Source organism: Hippocampus zosterae, chromosome 10 (assembly GCF_025434085.1).
Source record: "Hippocampus zosterae strain Florida chromosome 10, ASM2543408v3, whole genome shotgun sequence".
NCBI classification, from domain to species: Eukaryota; Metazoa; Chordata; class Actinopteri; order Syngnathiformes; family Syngnathidae; genus Hippocampus; species Hippocampus zosterae.
In genome coordinates this window covers 10,453,167-10,471,581 of record NC_067460.1, presented here as the reverse complement: position 1 = coordinate 10,471,581, position 18,415 = coordinate 10,453,167, and the positions used below count along the sequence as shown (strand labels likewise).

Genomic DNA, 18,415 nt, shown 5'->3' with positions numbered 1-18,415 from the left:
GTATCAAGTTCTGGTCTTTCTCTTCTTTAGACGTAAATCTCTTTGCTGTAGAAACGATACTTCTCTGGACCCGCTCCTGTTCTTTCAGCTCTTCGTTACACTTGATCGTTTTTTTTTTTGTTGACATGCTGCTCCATTTCTTCTACACATGCGCCTTCTTCATCTGTAGCAATAGTCGTTTTCTTCTTCTCTAGAGATGTCTCTTTTTTGTAGGCAGAACTACATCTTTTCTTTTGTGGGATGGTCTTTCTCTTCTGTAGACATGGTCCACTTCTCTTCTGAGTCATGAGACTTTTGTGTAAAGATGCTTCTACTCCTCTCCTTGAGACTTGATCCTTCTCTTCTTCTCAAGACATGTTTCTTCTGTTCTTAACCCTAACCTTGAGTCAAGAATCCTTTTCTTCCGTTGGCAAAGGACGACCTCGCAGAACTGGCTTCCCAGCAGTACTATGTGGACTATGGCTCGGAGGTCCTGCTGGAGCGCCTGCTGAGCCTCATCCCGTCCTACATCCCCGACAGAGAGATCAGCACATCCAAGACAGTGGAGAAGTGGGCTCACTTCATCATGGCGGCACACAAGAAGGTGTGCCTCGTAAGCGGATGTGATTATTTTCATGGGCAAAGGAACCAAATCCTCTTTTCTCTTTGTTGTTCAGGGCATCTACACTCAGAAGAGGTTTGATCCCCAGAAGGTGAAAGAGGAAGTGGTGGACTTTGCTCGCCATAAGTGGCCTCTGCTCTTCTCTCGATTCTACGAAGCTTTCAAATTCTCCGGTGAGACTCAATCACCAGTCTCGCCAACTATTGAGCTGGATGTGGCCTGATGATTTGGTTTCTCTGCGTAACAGGTCCAAGTCTACCCAAAAACGACCTCATCGTCGCCGTCAATTGGACCGGTGTTTACTTTGTGGACGAGCAGGAGCAGGTTCTACTAGAACTCTCCTTCCCAGAAATCACCGCCGTGTCCAGTAGCAGGTGAGGCATGCTGTGAAATGTCGCCCCTCTCGTGGTCTGAGTAATAGACAACCATTTATGGTGGTTGAACTGGAAACCATTGGGGCAACAGTCCATCAACTCTGTAGGAACTTTGTTTGGAGACGAGAAGGTTGAAGGCAAGGTACTTCAAGAACTCTCCTTCCAAGAAATCACTGTTTTGTCCAGTGGCAGATGAGGCATGCTGGGGACTGTAGCCCCTCTTCTGGTCCGAACAATGGTGATCTGTTTTGACTTTGTGTTGGGGTGACAGTCTTTTAAGGACTTTGCATGGAAACCAGAGTGTTTAAGGTCAAATGACCATCGATGTAGAGACCAAGACAACCCGTCTTGGTCTCTTCATCTGAGCTCCTAAGCATCAAGGGTGCGGATGACTAAATTCTATGTGTGCAAGTAACCAACGCTAAATATTTGTTGTCCTTTGAGGGGTGGAAAGTTGCAGAGTCAGAGTTTCACGCTGGCGACCATCAAAGGAGAAGAGTATACCTTCACCTCCAACAATGCCGAGGACATCCGTGACCTGGTGGTGACCTTCCTGGAAGGCTTGCGAAACAGGTCCAAGTTTGTGGTGGCACTACAGGACAGTCCCAACCAGAGTAGGCTCTCACTCAACTTGGTGATGTCTTGCAGAACTGCGCAAGGAAGTCACAAGTTGTCCTCTGACTCTGTTTGGCAGGTAGTGAACCATCCACCTTCCTAAGTTTCCAGAAGGGAGACCTGATCCTGCTAGACCAGGACACCGGCGAGCAGGTTCTCAATTCAGGCTGGGCGCATGGCGTCAATGAGAGGACTAATCAGAGAGGAGACTTTCCGGCGGACTCGGTCTACGTCCTGCCCTCCATGACCCGACCGCAGCAGGAGATTGTGGTGAGATAAGACCTAGAACAGTTATGAATCAGGCAGAAGATGAATTGACCTGCTGCTGTTGTTATTGAAGATGGTTCTGTCATCTAACCAATCAGGCACTGGTTACCATGACGCCGGATCAGAGACAGCAGTCAGTAAGAGTCTCACAACTTGTCTTGCCGGAGGGTGAAGACTCTGTCAAACCTTACACGCTGGAGGAATTCTCCCATGACTACTTTAGGTACACACACACATGCACAAAGAGTACCGTATTTTCATGACCATTCGGCGCACCGTATTGTTGGGCGCAGTCTCAGTAAGGGGTGCCATTTCTGTATTTGACATACACAAAACGCACTGTATTATTGGGCGCAGCCAGGCATGGTAAAACATACGCCAGCTTAAACATACGGCATGCATGCACACACGCTGAAAACACGTTTTTAAAAAGGCAACGGAAGCAAAACTGAGTTCGGTTGTACTTTATTTCGCCATTTTACAATGTACTCACGTGACAGGTACCTGCTAGGGGTGTGCCTTTAGCCTCCTCTTACACGCCCACCCTTCACTCATTGGCGGACTTCCGCATGCCTGTCGTCACTCACTCCGCCTTTTTTCTATATAAACAGATTGTCGGCCAGAGGTGCTCTCAGTCAGGCTTTGGAACTCAGCGCATACACTAGACGCTCCGCATTATAAGGCGTCCTGTCCATTTTGGAGAAAATTTAAGACTTTTAATGGCGCCTTATAGTCGTCAAAATACGGTATACTTAAATACTCACATCAACCTGTCCTGAGGTCCCGGTGAAGTTCAGAGCTTAAATTTTAGTATTTGGATTCCTACAAGTGTAGTAGCCTTTTTAATCCCAGCTCATACCTTGCCTTACAGGCAGCGTTTCAATTATAAATTTAGGTTTCAAACCAGGGTTTTCATGAAAGGTTTGGGTCAGCCAAGATAAGATAAGATATCCTTTATTCGTCCCACACTGGGGAAATTTACAGCCTCCAGCAGCAAGAATGTATGTAGTAAGAAGAAAGAAGAAAGAGAAAAAAACAACAAACATCTTTCAATTAAATGCAATATGAACACAAAATGGATAAATCGCAGTACTATTTACAATTTTCCTTCAATTATTATTAATTATTATTATTATCATGATTGTTATTTTTTATTCATCAGCCTGACAGCAGTCGGTAGGAACGAGCGTCGGTATCTCTCCTTCTTGCAGCGTGGGTGTAACAGTCTCTGGCTGAAGGAGCTACCAAGTGCTGTCAGGGCGGGCTGGAGCCAAGCCAACTTTGCAATCCTAACCCAGCCTTGAAACCCTAACACTGAATTAAAACGCTAATTTGACAACCTACTCTTTGTTAGAAACCCAAACTAAGGCTTGAATCCGCAATTTGAAACCTTAACCTGTTCTTAAAAGACAGCAGTCGAGAGTAGCAATGTAATCAATGTTCTTGGTGCAGGCCTCCCCCCAAACATACTCTGAGCAGGGTGATGGTCACCAAGAATCGAGGCAAGGACAAATTGTGGAGCTGCACGAGGGAGCCTCTCAAACAGCCGCTGCTGAAGAAGGTGGTCCACCACGAGGAGCTTGCTCAGGAAGCCTGCATGGCCTTTATTGATATCCTTTCCCATCCTTTTCCAATGTTTCTATCATCTAGTTTCAATGTTAGCCTTGTCTTCTTACTTTGTTATTAACTTATTACCATACTCTTATCACAGTGGTACTGATATTACTACCAAGTTGTTGTAATTTTATTCATGTTAGGATCACGTTTTAAACATGTTGTTCCCATTTCGTAACATTATTGTATTGTCGCACGTTACCATCTTTACTATGTTACGTTATGTTCTTACCATGTTAGTGTTTTTACTGTTGGTACAGAAATGTTGTGACGCCATTTTTAAATCAGAACCACGCTGTTGCCATGTATCGCCATATTAGCATCTTATTGCAAAGTTATTACACATTCAAACTGTTATGTTGAATGTTTTACATGCGTTATCGTGTTCAGTGTTAACATGTATTGTTGTTACCATGTTACTGTTATTACACTGCTGTTATTACAATTCTTTATATGTCAAGATTACAAGTTATTCTGAGATCATTGCCAGATGTTGTTTTTCTAGCGGTACCAATCAAAAGCAGTTCCTTAGCATGTGTCCTACCTGTGATGAAGTACATGGGCGACTACCCGTCCAAGCGCACTCGCTCAGTCAACGAGTTGACGGACCAGATTTTTGAGGGCGCGCTGAAGGCTGAACCGCTGAAGGATGAGATTTTCTGCCAGATCATCAAACAGCTCACAGACAACCACGTCAAGTGCGTACCCACCTCTGACGTTGACGTAGCGCAGGTAGAAGCTGAGCAACGCCTTGGCAATGCCTTGAGTCCAGTGACAGACATGTTGGATATTGAGAGAGATTGTGAATTGACGCAACAGAAATGAAATTGCTCACAATCGATCAACTCTGCGACACTGAACTGAAACGTATGTTTGTGCCGGCAGGTACAGTGAGGAGAAAGGCTGGGAGCTTCTGTGGCTGTGCGCCGGTCTTTTTCCACCCAGCAATGCGCTGCTGCCGCACATCCAGCGCTTCCTGCAGTCCAAGAGGCAACACCCGCTCTCGGCCGACTGCATGCATAGGCTGCACAAAGCCTTGCGGTACGCGCCATTAGAAATGGCAACGGATTACTCGTGTCAAAAATAGGGCATAACATGTCTGTCTGTATCAACAGTAAAAACACTAACATGGTAAAAACATTGTAACATAGTAAAAATGGTAACGTGCGACAATAAACCAATGGCAAACTTTTGTGATCAAGTGCCAGATTTGATTGACGGAAAATATAAAAGGTTGCTCCACCGTAGTTGTTAATAAGGACAAAAGTTGAAATGTGGATGCTACAACGATAAAATCATTTATTCTCATGTTTAATTAATTAATCTCATTAATCACAATTAAATGTAAAATAATGTTGACTATTATTTTCTTGTATTTACAATAAGTATATAAACCTATTGTTTGATCAAATGAAAAACATTAAATACATATAAAAAATGGTATATGTTATTTATGTATTTTTATGTTATGTGTTTTGTAAAAATATTTTAAAATTACTTTTTAGGCGCTGCGGTCGACAAAATATTTTAATTTTATTACTTAAACTGTTGGTACAAATAGCTTCACCAATTACTAAATTGGGGAAAAAAACATGAAATGCATATGTAAAATACTTTATATTACTATTTTTTATTTCATTATTTACAATAAATTACCTAATTATTTCAACAAAATATATTTATTGAAAAATAAACTTTTTTTAAATGGAATCAATAGTTATAGTTTATCTTGATATCTTGATAATGTAAATTTAGAAGGAAGCGGGTGTCGATGCAACTTGGCTTTAAAAGCTAAAAATGTCTTCAACGTGTACCAAACCTAATTTGTGTGGTGGTTGCCCTGGTAACAGAAACGGGTCCAGGAAGTACCCTCCTCATCTGGTGGAAGTCGAGGCCATCCAGCACAAGACCACGCAGATATTCCACAAGGTTTACTTCCCCGATGACACAGATGAGGTGCGAAACACACACACATACACACACGCACATTCAGACCGAAATGTCAAGAAAACAATGTTAGGAATATAATTCTTGTCGTAAAACTTTCATAACTTTGCTGCTGTGAATTGGGAATTTCTCCATTGTGAGACTAATAAAGGTTTTCTTATCTTATCTTAAATGCTACGTTCATAAATGAATTGCGCAGGCCTTTGAGGTGGAGTCCAGCACCAAAGCCAAAGACTTCTGTCAGAACATCTCCACCCGACTCCTGCTCAAATCCCCAGAAGGCTTCAGCCTCTTTGTCAAGATTTCTGACAAGGTGCTTTTTCATTTCTCATTAAAAAGGATCAGTATCACTTGGTGTCTTTGCAAGACTAATTTAGCGCTATGTTGACCCGCCAGGTCATCAGTGTTCCGGAGGGAGACTTCTTCTTTGACTTTGTCCGCCATTTAACAGACTGGATCAAGAAATCGCGGCCAGCAAAAGACGGTATTAATCTACAGGCTCAATTGTGGCACAGCCCCGGAAGCTAGTTTGACTTGGCAGTTGGCAAAATGACATTTGGTAGACAAGATAATTGCGAGTAGACCACAAAAAATTCTCAGGACACAAGAAGTCGGCTACTTTAGTTTAAAGCTGCCATTTTTTTGCTCCCTTCACTCATTTGCACCCATTAAGCAATAAAAATTCGGCCCCAGAATACCATTTGACTAAACAACATATAATTAGGTTTACATCGCTATCATGAGTAGACCCACAAAAAAGGCTCAAGAAGCAATGCTTGAACATACACAGGGAGTTGGCCATTTTGGTTTGAAATCAACATTTCAGGTTAAATGTGGCCATTCCCAGGGGTCCTTCGAATCTTTTAGAGAATTCAGTCCCCAAAGCCAGTCTGACTTGGGAAGATGAAACTTAGTAGGCATGTTTATCATGATCAGAACAACAAATCTCAAAAGCCATTCCCCAAAAGACACGATATTGTCCATTTAGACTGGAATCACCCATTTTTATTTAGTTGGAAGTAATCAGACCAACAAATTTAGCCGATGAAAACAATTGATTTAGCAACAAGAAATTAGATTGATGAGTGGACCCACAAAAAATGGCCAATATTACACAGGAAGTCTGGCATTTTGCTTTGAAGTGAACGTTCTAGGTTCACTTTGGTCTTTTCTGGGGATATTCTATTCTTTGGAATATTCAGCCCCTTGAACCAGTTTAGCTTAGCAACATAAAGTTTGGTTAAGGATGTCTATTATGAATAGACTTAAAAAAAGGTCTGAAAAATCAATTCCTGAAGAGACATAGGAAGTTTGCCATTTTGATTCCAAGCTGTAAATTGTGATTAAATTAGCTGAGTTTTGACCCCCCAAAAAATCTGCCCCCAAAATGACTTTGCAACATGCTGTAAATTTGGTAGGCATGTCTATCATGAGTAAACCCACAAAAATGTCTAATGACGTTATGCCTGAAAAGACACAGGAATCCTGCCATTATTTTTCAAAGTGGCCTTTTTAGAATGTCAGAGGTGATGCCCGCTTTAGACAAGTTGAACCTTTTTTTTATTTGAGAAAAAAAAAGAAAACTTGCGGATTAGACATGACTTATTAGCATTTTGTCGCAAGTGCAAACTATAATGACTCACCATATTACAACAAAATCAACTGTTTCATTTACCCTGTAGGAGCTGTTCCCTCGCTGACGTATCAAGTGTTCTTCATGAAGAAGTTGTGGACCAGCACCGTTCCGGGAAAGGACTCTTTTGCCGACTCCATCTTCCACTACTACCAGGTGAGTCCTGCTTGGCAGAAGACTAAAGAAACAGAATTTGTTCCGTATTTTTGATGACACTTCTGACCAGGAGCTGCCCAAATACCTACGTGGCTACCACAAATGTACACGCGACGAAGTCTTCCAGCTGGCGGCGCTCATCTACCGCGTCAAGTTTGAAGATGACAAGTCCCACTTTCCTACCATTCCCAAGATGCTGCGTGAGCTGGTCCCTCAGGATCTCATTCGCCAAATGTCCCCAGATGACTGGAAGAGGGTAAACCTGGAAGCTCTTTTATATTTTTTTAAACTGAAACCGCAAACAGACTTATTTTTCATGCATGTTGGATGGGAAGGATGGATTATCATTTGGAATTCAATCCCCTGGAGGCACTTTGGGTTAGCAACATGAAATTCGGTGGGCATGATTATCACGCATAGACCCACAAAAAATGTAAGAAGTTTGCCTGAAGGGAACTCGGAAGCCTGCCATTTTTGTTCAAATAAGACGTTCGGTTCATATTGGCCATTTTCAAATGTTCCTCGCGTGTCCCGCGGAAAGTTTTTCTGTATTTATGTTATAGATTTATTTATCGTAGTTGCTAGTTACTGCAATACTAGTGTAGGTCATTCTGCCGGAGCCAAATTCCCTGTGTATTTTTCATACTTGGCCAAGAAAGATGATTCTGATGTCAGTTTGACTTCGCAACATAAAATTCAGTAAGCATGGCAATCATGAGTAGACCTACAAAAAAACTCTCAAGACCCATGAAATCGGCCATTAGTTCAAAGTTGACCTTTAGGTTAATTTTCGCCATTTCCAAGGCTCCTTCAAATCCTTTGAAAATTCAGCCCCTGATGTCATTTGGACTTAGGAACGTGAAATTTGGTAGGCATCACTATTATAAGAAGACCCCAAAACAAATACCGGTAAATAAAAAGTATTGGCACCCATGCCTGTAATAACACAGTAAGTCGGTAATCTGGTGCGGAGTGGACATTTTAGCCATTTCCAGGGGTTCTTCAAATCTGAAAATTCGGCCCCAATGCCAGCTTGACTTCGCAACATTTAATCTAGTTGCCATGTCTATCAAAAGGAGACCCACAAAAAGTCTCAACAACCCACAACTGGAAAGACCAGGAAGGCTACAATTTTGGTTAAAACCACATTTGAAATTAGGGTTACCAGGCCGTACTACATTTCCCCCATTATGCGCATGCAACAAAATGTAATGAACATTATGGTTATTGGGAAATTGTCTGTGTGTGTGTTTTGTGTATGTGTGTGTGAGGCAGTCCGTGGTGGCCTTCTTCAACAAGCAAGCTGGAAAATCCAGAGAAGAAGCCAAGTTGATGTTTCTTAAAATCATCTACAAATGGCCAACATTTGGCTCCGCCTTCTTTGAAGTCAAGGTAAAAATGGGAAGCGCCCATCACCTGTGTCACTTCCTCTCTTCTGAACCCAATGCTGCTTCATGCTCAGATTCATCATGCTTTTGTCATCAGCAAACCACAGAGCCCAACTTCCCAGAGATCCTCCTGATCGCCATCAACAAACATGGAGTCAGTCTCATCGATCCAAAGAACAAGGTTGGTTTGCTTGATCGAATAAGCATAAAATTACCAGGGTTGCAAAATGGCAGGATTTTTTACATTTTCCATGGCAAATAACAGGAATTTGGGGAATAAACCAGGAGTTTATAAAATAGGACGTTGGCTCTTAATTGGGATACTTATTGTCATGAAGTAATTGTTTTGTCCCGGCAGGACGTTCTGATTACTCATCCATTCACCAAGATCTCCAACTGGAGCAGTGGGAACACGTATTTCCACATCACCATCGGAAACCTCGTCAAGGGAAGCAAAATCCTCTGCGAAACCTCCCTGGTGGGTCACGAAGTAGTTCATATTGAGAAAAGTAAATCAATAAATGAAAGGTGTCCAAATACTTTTGTCTACAGTGTCAAATAAATTTTTTTAGCAGGATTATAGGCTTGAATTCTGACGAGCACCAAGGAGGAAATAGGTCACATGACAGCAACCATTAACAATTCATTTTTATTTTTGTACAAAGCACATAGGCATAAATTCTGCCTAGCGACAAGAGCAAATGTGTTATGTGACCAGTAAATAATGTGGACAATTTGGAATTTTGCTTTTGACTTGGCTGATAGAAACAAATTCTGCAGAACAACAAAGAACACAAGCTAATCGTTGTTGTTTGTTTGTTTGTTTTTTGTTCAATTTACAATTGTCTTTTATTTCTTGGCTTATAGGTACAAATCATGCTTAGCAACAAAGAGAAAACAAGAAATACTTTTCCATTTGCAGTTTTTTTTTAGGTCTTGCAGACAAATTCTGCAAAACAACAATTCTATAGACTTGAGGAGCGCTGTACTCGATAACAATTTCATAAAGTACACAGTACCTTGTGTCCGTTTGTGCAAACGTCTCATTTGACTCAATCTAATAAGTAAAAAAAAAAAAAAAAAAAAACATTTAAAGCCCTAATTTCCTCATGCGCATTCTGAATTCCTCTCAGGGTTACAAGATGGATGACCTGCTGACATCATACATCAGCCAGATGTTGACCGCCATGAACAAGCAGCGGTCCGAGCGCACTCGCACCAAGTGAATGTCTTATTGGCAGGAGGCCGCCGAGCTCGCCCGCCTGCTGCGGCCGATTGGCCAGCACTGCAGTTGGCGGCGGACCTTCGGCCACCAGTTATGGCGGATGAGTCACCGACCTTCTGTCAGCTCAGAAATCTGGAAGATCCCCGAGGAGAGTTCGGTTGAAAGCGACGACGACCCCGGAGAAGGTCCCAGCAACTACGACAAGCGTTACCATGACAACGAGGACGAGCCATCCAGCGAGGATGACTACCTCTGAGAAGAACGATACTCTTAAGTGTTGAGAACGTAGTGAAACCACACCCTGTGAGGTGTGCTAACTGGTCAATGCTAACCTATATTTTTTTTCATTGACTTGGCCTATGAAAATGAATTCTTCCTCGTGACAGAGAGGAAACATGTCACTCTGAAAGACACATATTCCGTTTCGCCACAAATTGAACTAAAAAATAACATGGCCGACTGTGCCTGTAGATAGAAATTCTGCATAGCAACAAGTAGCAAACTAATGTGACCAGGAAATACATTTGTCAATTTTCTTTTCGCACAAATCCTGCCTAGAAACAAGGTGCAAACATGTCATGGGACCAGAAAATACTTGTTTTTTTAACCAGGAGTTATGGTCACAAAATTCTGCATAGCAACAAGGAGCAAATGGATCATGTGACCAGGTAATACTTTGTCAAGACAGTACTGTAAGTGATTTCCCAAAACTGAGCAGGGATCTTTTAAGAGTGCATAAAAAAATTGTGTGGGGTGTAGCAACACTAATTCCTTTAGTTGTATGAGTAAATTAAAATGGGTAATAAATAATAAGCTTTTGGGGGGATTCTTAACATGCATAGGTTTTAGGATTGGCACGTCTTCATTCGCATCAGTGGTCGCTGGCACATTAGTTTGTTAATGTGCTCGATTACGGTACCTTTCGCTCAAAAGAAGCAGGGAGCTCTTCTTTTAAACAGACTTCAGGTTTTGTTCATTTTTGGTCAATATTTTTGCCGTAACATGCTCATATTTGCATTTAACGTCCTCGCTCCAGCGTCACCTCACAGATTAAATTGTTTGCCGCAAACAAAAACCTTCACTGTGCCAAACTTATTCGTTTTTTTTGGGGGGGGGGGGGGTTGCTGCTCGGTTGTTTCTCTGCGCAAAATGGTGTGATTTTACCGGCACTTGACCTGTGTGAAATATTAGTGATATGAAGGATCATTATTATGTGTTATGCTTGTGGGTTTTTTTTCCATGTACAGTAATATTATTCATTACCTTTCTTTTTCTTTGCAGTGTGTCATCTCCATATCTCATTCTCTTGTTAGCCTCTGCTAAAAATGCTTGTCAGAAATAAAACGACAAACTGTGACCCCAAATGGCTTCTATTTTTGTTGAATAACTGTTGACATTGGGAGAACATTTAACTGAGAATCTAACGTGGACTATGCCACTGAGGACCACAGAAACGGTAAGTGTGGCACTTTTTTGTCCTTATTTTTTACATTAAAAAAAACGCATTACGGTAATGATTCATTAGTTTTCCGATGGTTTCGACGCAGTCATTTATGTATGTTGTCTCAAACATGCATGGTGAACTATTCTCAGAGAGATTATCACGAAGAATTCTGTCGCCGTTGTGCATCTGTTCATAACCAGGACATACGGAAACAGCTTTTTTATTTGGGAACATGAATTATACAAAGTGGGGAAAAAATGCTCAGACTCAGCATATGACTGACAAACATATTCACAGAGTTGCGAAAGTCACACTGAAGTGTTGAAATACATTTCTGGCAGCTCCGTTACTTTACTTCTCATTATCTAAAAGCAAATATGACAATCTTGATTGCACACACAACAGAATAGAACAGAACTTTTGTCACCGTTCTTGGAACAATAAAGTCATAATCACACTTACTTTGACTCTCATTCCGACTTCACTAAAGAGGATGCGCAGAACACATGTGACGCAGATAAAAGGCACCTAAAACGTCATGTGAAAGTCACTCAAGATCCTTTAACGATTTTTGGAATGGGCGTCGCTTCCATAGGCGTTTCGGGGTCTTTCATAATAGACACTTTCTTGAGGTGTTATGTCGACTCCTATGAAAGGCCTCTAAAGGCCATGTGGAAGCGACTCCCAAAGGAGTCCGCTGAGAGGCAAACTTTAGGCCCATAAATGACTCATGAAAGTGACCCCGACATGCCTCGTGTTTATGAGTCAAAAAGTGACGTGGGGAAAAAAGAAGACCAATTAAATGAAGGCAATGTTTGCAGTCAGTCAACCTTTACATGCATACGCCCCAAGTACCCCTACCACCGTAACACGTGTGTGTCCGCGCACCCACGGACGCACACTTACAAACGGTATACAGAATTTTTACAACTGAAATACGCGACGTCATCCGTGAAAATCCATTTGTATTCTTAGGTTCCGGGTGACATGTTTAGATTATATTGTTAGTTTGTGGTTGAAATAAATCAGTGAGTGCTTTGTGATGGGGTAGTAAAATATTGACATGCAGAGGGCAGGTGCTAGCTAGCCCGCTAACTCATCATTAGCAACCAGCAGTCCGGATGATTTTGACATCTCTCAATTTCCTTTGTAAATTGTTTTGAAAATGAATGAGTCATCCAGTGAAAGGTCTCCGTTCATTCAACCGACGTACCAACTTGGCTGCCATGTTGGGAGGGGCGAGGTTCCGATCAAATCACAGGTGTCAAACTCCCGTCCTCGAGGGCTGCTATCCTGCATGTTTTAGACATTTCCCTCCTTCAACACACCTGATTCAAACGACCAGGATTGTGATCAGCCTCCTGCAGGGCTCGCTGATGAGCTGATCATTTGAATCAGGTGTGTTGGAGGAGGGAAATATGTAAGTACGTCCGTGGCCCTCGAGGTCCAGCGTTCGACACCTGTACTTCAAAAGGAATCCAAGCACATTGAAAATAAGTGATAATTCTCATTTTATGAGGGTCAATTTTTTTGACAACCCAGAAGTGTGTGCTATTAATACAGAACATGTAGGGGTGGAAAGCATTTTCTTGTCATTCCCATTTCCCTTGTCCTAATTGTACAATGTGTGTGTCAGTCTGTCTGTTTGTGTGAACGTGTGATTGCAGGGTATCTTGTTTTGGGTGCATGTTTTGGTCTCTGCTTGTGTGTACGTGGGTTATCGTCTCTCTGGAGTGCTCTTCTCTGTCTTGACTTGTTGTCTGGTGGCCCATGTGATGGCTGGCAGGTGTAAAAGCGGGGGACATCTTCGAAAGCCAGGGATTCTCCAGGAAGGGCTCGTCCGGGAGTTGAACCCGGGACCGCTCGCACCCTAAGCCAGAATCACACCCCTAGACCAACGAGCCACATGAGCCACATGAGCACCTTCATGTACCCCATGACTTGTTGTCTTGTGGCCTGTGTGACGGCAGGTGTAAAGGGACATGACTGAAAGCTACTGATGTTCCAGGAAGGGCTCGTCCGGGAATTGAACCCGGGACCTCTCGCACCCTAAGCGAGAATCATACCACTAGACCAACGAGCCACATGAGTATCTTGATGTAACCCATGACTTGTTGTCTTGTGGCCTGTGTGACGGCAGGTGTAAAGAGACGTGACTGAAAGCCACTGATGTTCCAGGAAGGGCTCGTCCGGGAATTGAAGCCGGGACCTCTCGCACCCAAAGCGAGAATCATACCGCTAGACAACGAGCCACATGAGGATACAGATGTACCCCATGACTTGTTGTCTTGTGGCCCATGTGACGGCTGGCAGGTGTAAAAGTGGGGGACGTTATCGAAAGCCACCGATACTCCAGGAAGGGCTCGTCCGGGAGTTGAACCCGGGACTGCTCGCACCCTAAGCCAGAATCACACCCCTACACCAACGAGCCACATGAGCCACATGAGCACCTTCATGTACCCCATGACTTGTTGTCTTGTGGCCTGTGTGACGGCAGGTGTAAAGGGACATGACTGAAAGCCACTGATGTTACAGGAAGGGCTCATCTGGGAGTTGAAACCGGGACCTCTAGCACCCTAAGCAAGAATCATACCACTAGACCAACAAGCCACATGAGCATCTTGATATACCCCATGACTTGTTGTCTGGTGGCCTATGTGACGGCAGGTTTAAAGGGACATTATTGAAAGCCACTGATGTTGCAGGAAGGGCTCGTCCGGGAGTTGAACCCGGGACCTCTAGCACCCTAAGCGAGAATCATATCACTAGACCAACAAGCCACATGAGCATCTTGATATACCCCATGACTTGTTGTCTGGTGGCCTATGTGACGGCAGGTGTAAAGGGACGTGATTCAAAGCCACTGATGTTCCAGGAAGGGCTCGTCTGGGAGTTGAACCCGGGACCTCTCGCACCCTAAGCGAGAATCATACCACTAGACCAACAAGCCACATGAGCATCTTGATATACCCCATGACTTGTTGTCTGGTGGCCTATGTGACGGCAGGTTTAAAGGGACATTATTGAAAGCCACTGATGTTGCAGGAAGGGCTCGTCCGGGAGTTGAACGCGGGACCTCTCGCACCCAAAGCGAGAATCATACCCCTAGACCAACGAGCCACGTGAGCGTCTTGATATACCCCATGACTTGTTGTCTGGTGGCCTATGTGACGGCAGGTTTAAAGGGACATTATTGAAAGCCACTGATGTTCCAGGAAGGGCTCGTCTGGGAGTTGAACCCGGGACCTCTCGCACCCTAAGCGAGAATCATACCACTAGACCAACGAGCCACATGAGTATCTTGATGTAAGCCATGACTTGTTGTCTTGTGGCCTGTGTGACGGCAGGTGTAAAGAGACGTGACTGAAAGCCACTGATGTTCCAGGAAGGGCTCATCCAGGAATTGAACCCGGGACCTCTCGCACCCAAAGCGAGAATCATACCACTAGACAACGAGCCACATGAGGATACAGATGTACCCCATGACTTGTTGTCTTGTGGCCCATGTGACGGCTGGCAGGTGTAAAGGTGGGGGACGTTATCGAAAGCCACCGATACTCCAGGAAGGGCTCGTCCGGGAGTTGAACCCGGGACCTCTCGCACCCAAAGCGAGAATCATACCCCTAGACCAACGAGCCACATGAGCGTCTTGATATACCCCATGACTTGTTGTCTGGTGGCCTATGTGACGGCAGGTTTAAAGGGACATTATTGAAAGCCACTGATGTTGCAGGAAGGGCTCGTCCGGGAGTTGAACCCGGGACCTCTCGCACCCAAAGCAAGAATCATACCCCTAGACCAACGAGCCACATGAGGAAACCGATGTACCCCATGACTTGTTGTCTGGTGGCCTATGTGACGGCAGGTTTAAAGGGACATTATTGAAAGCCACTGATGTTGCAGGAAGGGCTTGTCCGGGAGTTGAACCCGGGACCTCTCGCACCCAAAGCGAGAATCATATCACTAGACCAACAAGCCACATGAGCATCTTGATATACCCCATGACTTGTTGTCTGGTGGCCTATGTGACGGCAGGTATAAAGGGACGTAATTCAAAGCCACTGATGTTCCAGGAAGGGCTCGTCTGGGAGTTGAACCCGGGACCTCTCGCACCCTAAGCGAGAATCATACCACTAGACCAACAAGCCACATGAGCATCTTGATATACCCCATGACTTGTTGTCTGGTGGCCTATGTGACGGCAGGTTTAAAGGGACATTATTGAAAGCCACTGATGTTGCAGGAAGGGCTCGTCCGGGAGTTGAACCCGGGACCTCTCGCACCCAAAGCGAGAATCATACCCCTAGACCAACGAGCCACGTGAGCGTCTTGATATACCCCATGACTTGTTGTCTGGTGGCCTATGTGACGGCAGGTGTAAAGGGACATTATTGAAAGCCACTGATGTTCCAGGAAGGGCTCGTCTGGGAGTTGAACCCGGGACCTCTCGCACCCTAAGCGAGAATCATACCACTAGACCAACGAGCCACATGAGTATCTTGATGTAAGCCATGACTTGTTGTCTTGTGGCCTGTGTGACGGCAGGTGTAAAGAGACGTGACTGAAAGCCACTGATGTTCCAGGAAGGGCTCATCCAGGAATTGAACCCGGGACCTCTCGCACCCAAAGCGAGAATCATACCACTACACAACGAGCCACATGAGGATACAGATGTACCCCATGACTTGTTGTCTTGTGGCCCATGTGACGGCTGGCAGGTGTAAAGGTGGGGGACCTTATCGAAAGCCACCGATACTCCAGGAAGGGCTCGTCCGGGAGTTGAACCCGGGACTGCTCGCACCCTAAGCCAGAATCACACCCCTAGACCAACGAGCCACATGAGCCACATGAGCACCTTCATGTACCCAATGACTTGTTGTCTTGTGGCCTGTGTGACGGCAGGTGTAAAGGGACGTGATTGAAAGCCACTGATGTTCCAGGAAGGGCTCGTCTGGGAGTTGAACGCGGGACCTCTCGCACCCTAAGCGAGAATCATACCACTAGACCAACAAGCCACATGAGCATCTTGATATACCCCATGACTTGTTGTCTGGTGGCCTATGTGACGGCAGGTTTAAAGGGACATTATTGAAAGCCACTGATGTTGCAGGAAGGGCTCGTCCGGGAGTTGAACCCGGGACCTCTAGCACCCTAAGCGAGAATCATATCACTAGACCAACAAGCCACATGAGCATCTTGATATACCCCATGACTTGTTGTCTGGTGGCCTATGTGACGGCAGGTGTAAAGGGACGTGATTCAAAGCCACTGATGTTCCAGGAAGGGCTCGTCTGGGAGTTGAACCCGGGACCTCTCGCACCCTAAGCGAGAATCATACCACTAGACCAACAAGCCACATGAGCATCTTGATATACCCCATGACTTGTTGTCTGGTGGCCTATGTGACGGCAGGTTTAAAGGGACATTATTGAAAGCCACTGATGTTGCAGGAAGGGCTCGTCCGGGAGTTGAACCCGGGACCTCTCGCACCCTAAGCGAGAATCATACCACTAGACCAACAAGCCACATGAGCATCTTGATATACCCCATGACTTGTTGTCTGGTGGCCTATGTGACGGCAGGTTTAAAGGGACATTATTGAAAGCCACTGATGTTGCAGGAAGGGCTCGTCCGGGAGTTGAACGCGGGACCTCTCGCACCCAAAGCGAGAATCATACCCCTAGACCAACGAGCCACGTGAGCGTCTTGATATACCCCATGACTTGTTGTCTGGTGGCCTATGTGACGGCAGGTTGAAAGGGACATTATTGAAAGCCACTGATGTTCCAGGAAGGGCTCGTCTGGGAGTTGAACCCGGGACCTCTCGCACCCTAAGCGAGAATCATACCACTAGACCAACGAGCCACATGAGTATCTTGATGTAAGCCATGACTTGTTGTCTTGTGGCCTGTGTGACGGCAGGTGTAAAGAGACGTGACTGAAAGCCACTGATGTTCCAGGAAGGGCTCATCCAGGAATTGAACCCGGGACCTCTCGCACCCAAAGCGAGAATCATACCACTAGACAACGAGCCACATGAGGATACAGATGTACCCCATGACTTGTTGTCTTGTGGCCCATGTGACGGCTGGCAGGTGTAAAGGTGGGGGACGTTATCGAAAGCCACCGATACTCCAGGAAGGGCTCGTCCGGGAGTTGAACCCGGGACCTCTCGCACCCAAAGCAAGAATCATACCCCTAGACCAACGAGCCACATGAGGAAACCGATGTACCCCATGACTTGTTGTCTGGTGGCCTATGTGACGGCAGGTTTAAAGGGACATTATTGAAAGCCACTGATGTTGCAGGAAGGGCTCGTCCGGGAGTTGAACCCGGGACCTCTCGCACCCAAAGCGAGAATCATATCACTAGACCAACAAGCCACATGAGCATCTTGATATACCCCATGACTTGTTGTCTGGTGGCCTATGTGACGGCAGGTGTAAAGGGACGTGATTCAAAGCCACTGATGTTCCAGGAAGGGCTCGTCTGGGAGTTGAACCCGGGACCTCTCGCACCCTAAGCGAGAATCATACCACTAGACCAACAAGCCACATGAGCATCTTGATATACCCCATGACTTGTTGTCTGGTGGCCTATGTGACGGCAGGTTTAAAGGGACATTATTGAAAGCCACTGATGTTGCAGGAAGGGCTCGTCCGGGAGTTGAACCCGGGACCTCTCGCACCCAAAGCGAGAATCATACCCCTAGACCAACGAGCCACGTGAGCGTCTTGATATACCCCATGACTTGTTGTCTGGTGGCCTATGTGACGGCAGGTGTAAAGGGACATTATTGAAAGCCACTGATGTTCCAGGAAGGGCTCGTCTGGGAGTTGAACCCGGGACCTCTCGCACCCTAAGCGAGAATCATACCACTAGACCAACGAGCCACATGAGTATCTTGATGTAAGCCATGACTTGTTGTCTTGTGGCCTGTGTGACGGCAGGTGTAAAGAGACGTGACTGAAAGCCACTGATGTTCCAGGAAGGGCTCATCCAGGAATTGAACCCGGGACCTCTCGCACCCAAAGCGAGAATCATACCACTAGACAACGAGCCACATGAGGATACAGATGTACCCCATGACTTGTTGTCTTGTGGCCCATGTGACGGCTGGCAGGTGTAAAGGTGGGGGACGTTATCGAAAG

The 18,415-nt window shown here is 45.1% G+C and overlaps 1 protein-coding gene and 19 non-coding genes across 24 annotated transcripts in view; 1 reads left to right on the top strand and 19 right to left on the bottom strand.

Annotated features, from left to right (window-relative positions):
* The window catches only part of LOC127608408 (unconventional myosin-VIIa-like), a 29,158-nt gene extending 17,977 nt beyond the window's left edge, over nucleotides 1-11,181 (top strand). For all 5 annotated transcript variants that reach the window (XM_052077417.1, XM_052077415.1, XM_052077416.1 and 2 more), the window contains 18 exons: nucleotides 416-583; nucleotides 657-774; nucleotides 849-975; nucleotides 1,420-1,589; nucleotides 1,670-1,860; nucleotides 1,956-2,080; nucleotides 3,310-3,467; nucleotides 4,016-4,169; nucleotides 4,357-4,512; nucleotides 5,322-5,427; nucleotides 5,618-5,731; nucleotides 5,815-5,902; nucleotides 7,101-7,207; nucleotides 7,278-7,463; nucleotides 8,483-8,599; nucleotides 8,693-8,776; nucleotides 8,954-9,073; nucleotides 9,729-11,181. In XM_052077417.1, coding sequence (XP_051933377.1) covers nucleotides 416-583; nucleotides 657-774; nucleotides 849-975; nucleotides 1,420-1,589; nucleotides 1,670-1,860; nucleotides 1,956-2,080; nucleotides 3,310-3,467; nucleotides 4,016-4,169; nucleotides 4,357-4,512; nucleotides 5,322-5,427; nucleotides 5,618-5,731; nucleotides 5,815-5,902; nucleotides 7,101-7,207; nucleotides 7,278-7,463; nucleotides 8,483-8,599; nucleotides 8,693-8,776; nucleotides 8,954-9,073; nucleotides 9,729-9,821 — 2,382 coding nt within the window. In that variant the 3' untranslated portion in view covers nucleotides 9,822-11,181. The remainder of the gene's footprint in view (nucleotides 1-415; nucleotides 584-656; nucleotides 775-848; nucleotides 976-1,419; nucleotides 1,590-1,669; nucleotides 1,861-1,955; nucleotides 2,081-3,309; nucleotides 3,468-4,015; nucleotides 4,170-4,356; nucleotides 4,513-5,321; nucleotides 5,428-5,617; nucleotides 5,732-5,814; nucleotides 5,903-7,100; nucleotides 7,208-7,277; nucleotides 7,464-8,482; nucleotides 8,600-8,692; nucleotides 8,777-8,953; nucleotides 9,074-9,728) is intronic.
* Nucleotides 11,182-13,275: 2,094 nt separating this feature from the next.
* Nucleotides 13,276-13,347, bottom strand: trnap-agg (transfer RNA proline (anticodon AGG)). Its single transcript has one exon. It is a non-coding gene; the product is annotated as a tRNA-Pro (tRNA).
* Nucleotides 13,348-14,142: 795 nt separating this feature from the next.
* Nucleotides 14,143-14,214, bottom strand: trnap-agg (transfer RNA proline (anticodon AGG)). The gene has a single exon. It is a non-coding gene; the product is annotated as a tRNA-Pro (tRNA).
* A 98-nt stretch (nucleotides 14,215-14,312) lies between these two features.
* On the bottom strand, nucleotides 14,313-14,384 carry trnap-ugg (transfer RNA proline (anticodon UGG)). Its single transcript has one exon. It is a non-coding gene; the product is annotated as a tRNA-Pro (tRNA).
* A 98-nt stretch (nucleotides 14,385-14,482) lies between these two features.
* trnap-agg (transfer RNA proline (anticodon AGG)) lies at nucleotides 14,483-14,554 on the bottom strand. Its single transcript has one exon. It is a non-coding gene; the product is annotated as a tRNA-Pro (tRNA).
* A 276-nt stretch (nucleotides 14,555-14,830) lies between these two features.
* Nucleotides 14,831-14,902, bottom strand: trnap-ugg (transfer RNA proline (anticodon UGG)). The gene has a single exon. It is a non-coding gene; the product is annotated as a tRNA-Pro (tRNA).
* A 98-nt stretch (nucleotides 14,903-15,000) lies between these two features.
* On the bottom strand, nucleotides 15,001-15,072 carry trnap-ugg (transfer RNA proline (anticodon UGG)). The gene has a single exon. It is a non-coding gene; the product is annotated as a tRNA-Pro (tRNA).
* A 98-nt stretch (nucleotides 15,073-15,170) lies between these two features.
* On the bottom strand, nucleotides 15,171-15,242 carry trnap-ugg (transfer RNA proline (anticodon UGG)). Its single transcript has one exon. It is a non-coding gene; the product is annotated as a tRNA-Pro (tRNA).
* A 98-nt stretch (nucleotides 15,243-15,340) lies between these two features.
* Nucleotides 15,341-15,412, bottom strand: trnap-agg (transfer RNA proline (anticodon AGG)). The gene has a single exon. It is a non-coding gene; the product is annotated as a tRNA-Pro (tRNA).
* A 98-nt stretch (nucleotides 15,413-15,510) lies between these two features.
* Nucleotides 15,511-15,582, bottom strand: trnap-ugg (transfer RNA proline (anticodon UGG)). Its single transcript has one exon. It is a non-coding gene; the product is annotated as a tRNA-Pro (tRNA).
* Nucleotides 15,583-15,680: 98 nt separating this feature from the next.
* Nucleotides 15,681-15,752, bottom strand: trnap-agg (transfer RNA proline (anticodon AGG)). The gene has a single exon. It is a non-coding gene; the product is annotated as a tRNA-Pro (tRNA).
* Nucleotides 15,753-16,547: 795 nt separating this feature from the next.
* Nucleotides 16,548-16,619, bottom strand: trnap-agg (transfer RNA proline (anticodon AGG)). The gene has a single exon. It is a non-coding gene; the product is annotated as a tRNA-Pro (tRNA).
* A 98-nt stretch (nucleotides 16,620-16,717) lies between these two features.
* trnap-agg (transfer RNA proline (anticodon AGG)) lies at nucleotides 16,718-16,789 on the bottom strand. Its single transcript has one exon. It is a non-coding gene; the product is annotated as a tRNA-Pro (tRNA).
* Nucleotides 16,790-16,887: 98 nt separating this feature from the next.
* Nucleotides 16,888-16,959, bottom strand: trnap-ugg (transfer RNA proline (anticodon UGG)). The gene has a single exon. It is a non-coding gene; the product is annotated as a tRNA-Pro (tRNA).
* A 98-nt stretch (nucleotides 16,960-17,057) lies between these two features.
* On the bottom strand, nucleotides 17,058-17,129 carry trnap-agg (transfer RNA proline (anticodon AGG)). Its single transcript has one exon. It is a non-coding gene; the product is annotated as a tRNA-Pro (tRNA).
* Nucleotides 17,130-17,405: 276 nt separating this feature from the next.
* Nucleotides 17,406-17,477, bottom strand: trnap-ugg (transfer RNA proline (anticodon UGG)). Its single transcript has one exon. It is a non-coding gene; the product is annotated as a tRNA-Pro (tRNA).
* A 98-nt stretch (nucleotides 17,478-17,575) lies between these two features.
* On the bottom strand, nucleotides 17,576-17,647 carry trnap-ugg (transfer RNA proline (anticodon UGG)). The gene has a single exon. It is a non-coding gene; the product is annotated as a tRNA-Pro (tRNA).
* A 98-nt stretch (nucleotides 17,648-17,745) lies between these two features.
* Nucleotides 17,746-17,817, bottom strand: trnap-agg (transfer RNA proline (anticodon AGG)). Its single transcript has one exon. It is a non-coding gene; the product is annotated as a tRNA-Pro (tRNA).
* Nucleotides 17,818-17,915: 98 nt separating this feature from the next.
* On the bottom strand, nucleotides 17,916-17,987 carry trnap-ugg (transfer RNA proline (anticodon UGG)). The gene has a single exon. It is a non-coding gene; the product is annotated as a tRNA-Pro (tRNA).
* A 98-nt stretch (nucleotides 17,988-18,085) lies between these two features.
* trnap-agg (transfer RNA proline (anticodon AGG)) lies at nucleotides 18,086-18,157 on the bottom strand. Its single transcript has one exon. It is a non-coding gene; the product is annotated as a tRNA-Pro (tRNA).
* Between the last annotated feature and the right edge of the window lie 258 nt (nucleotides 18,158-18,415).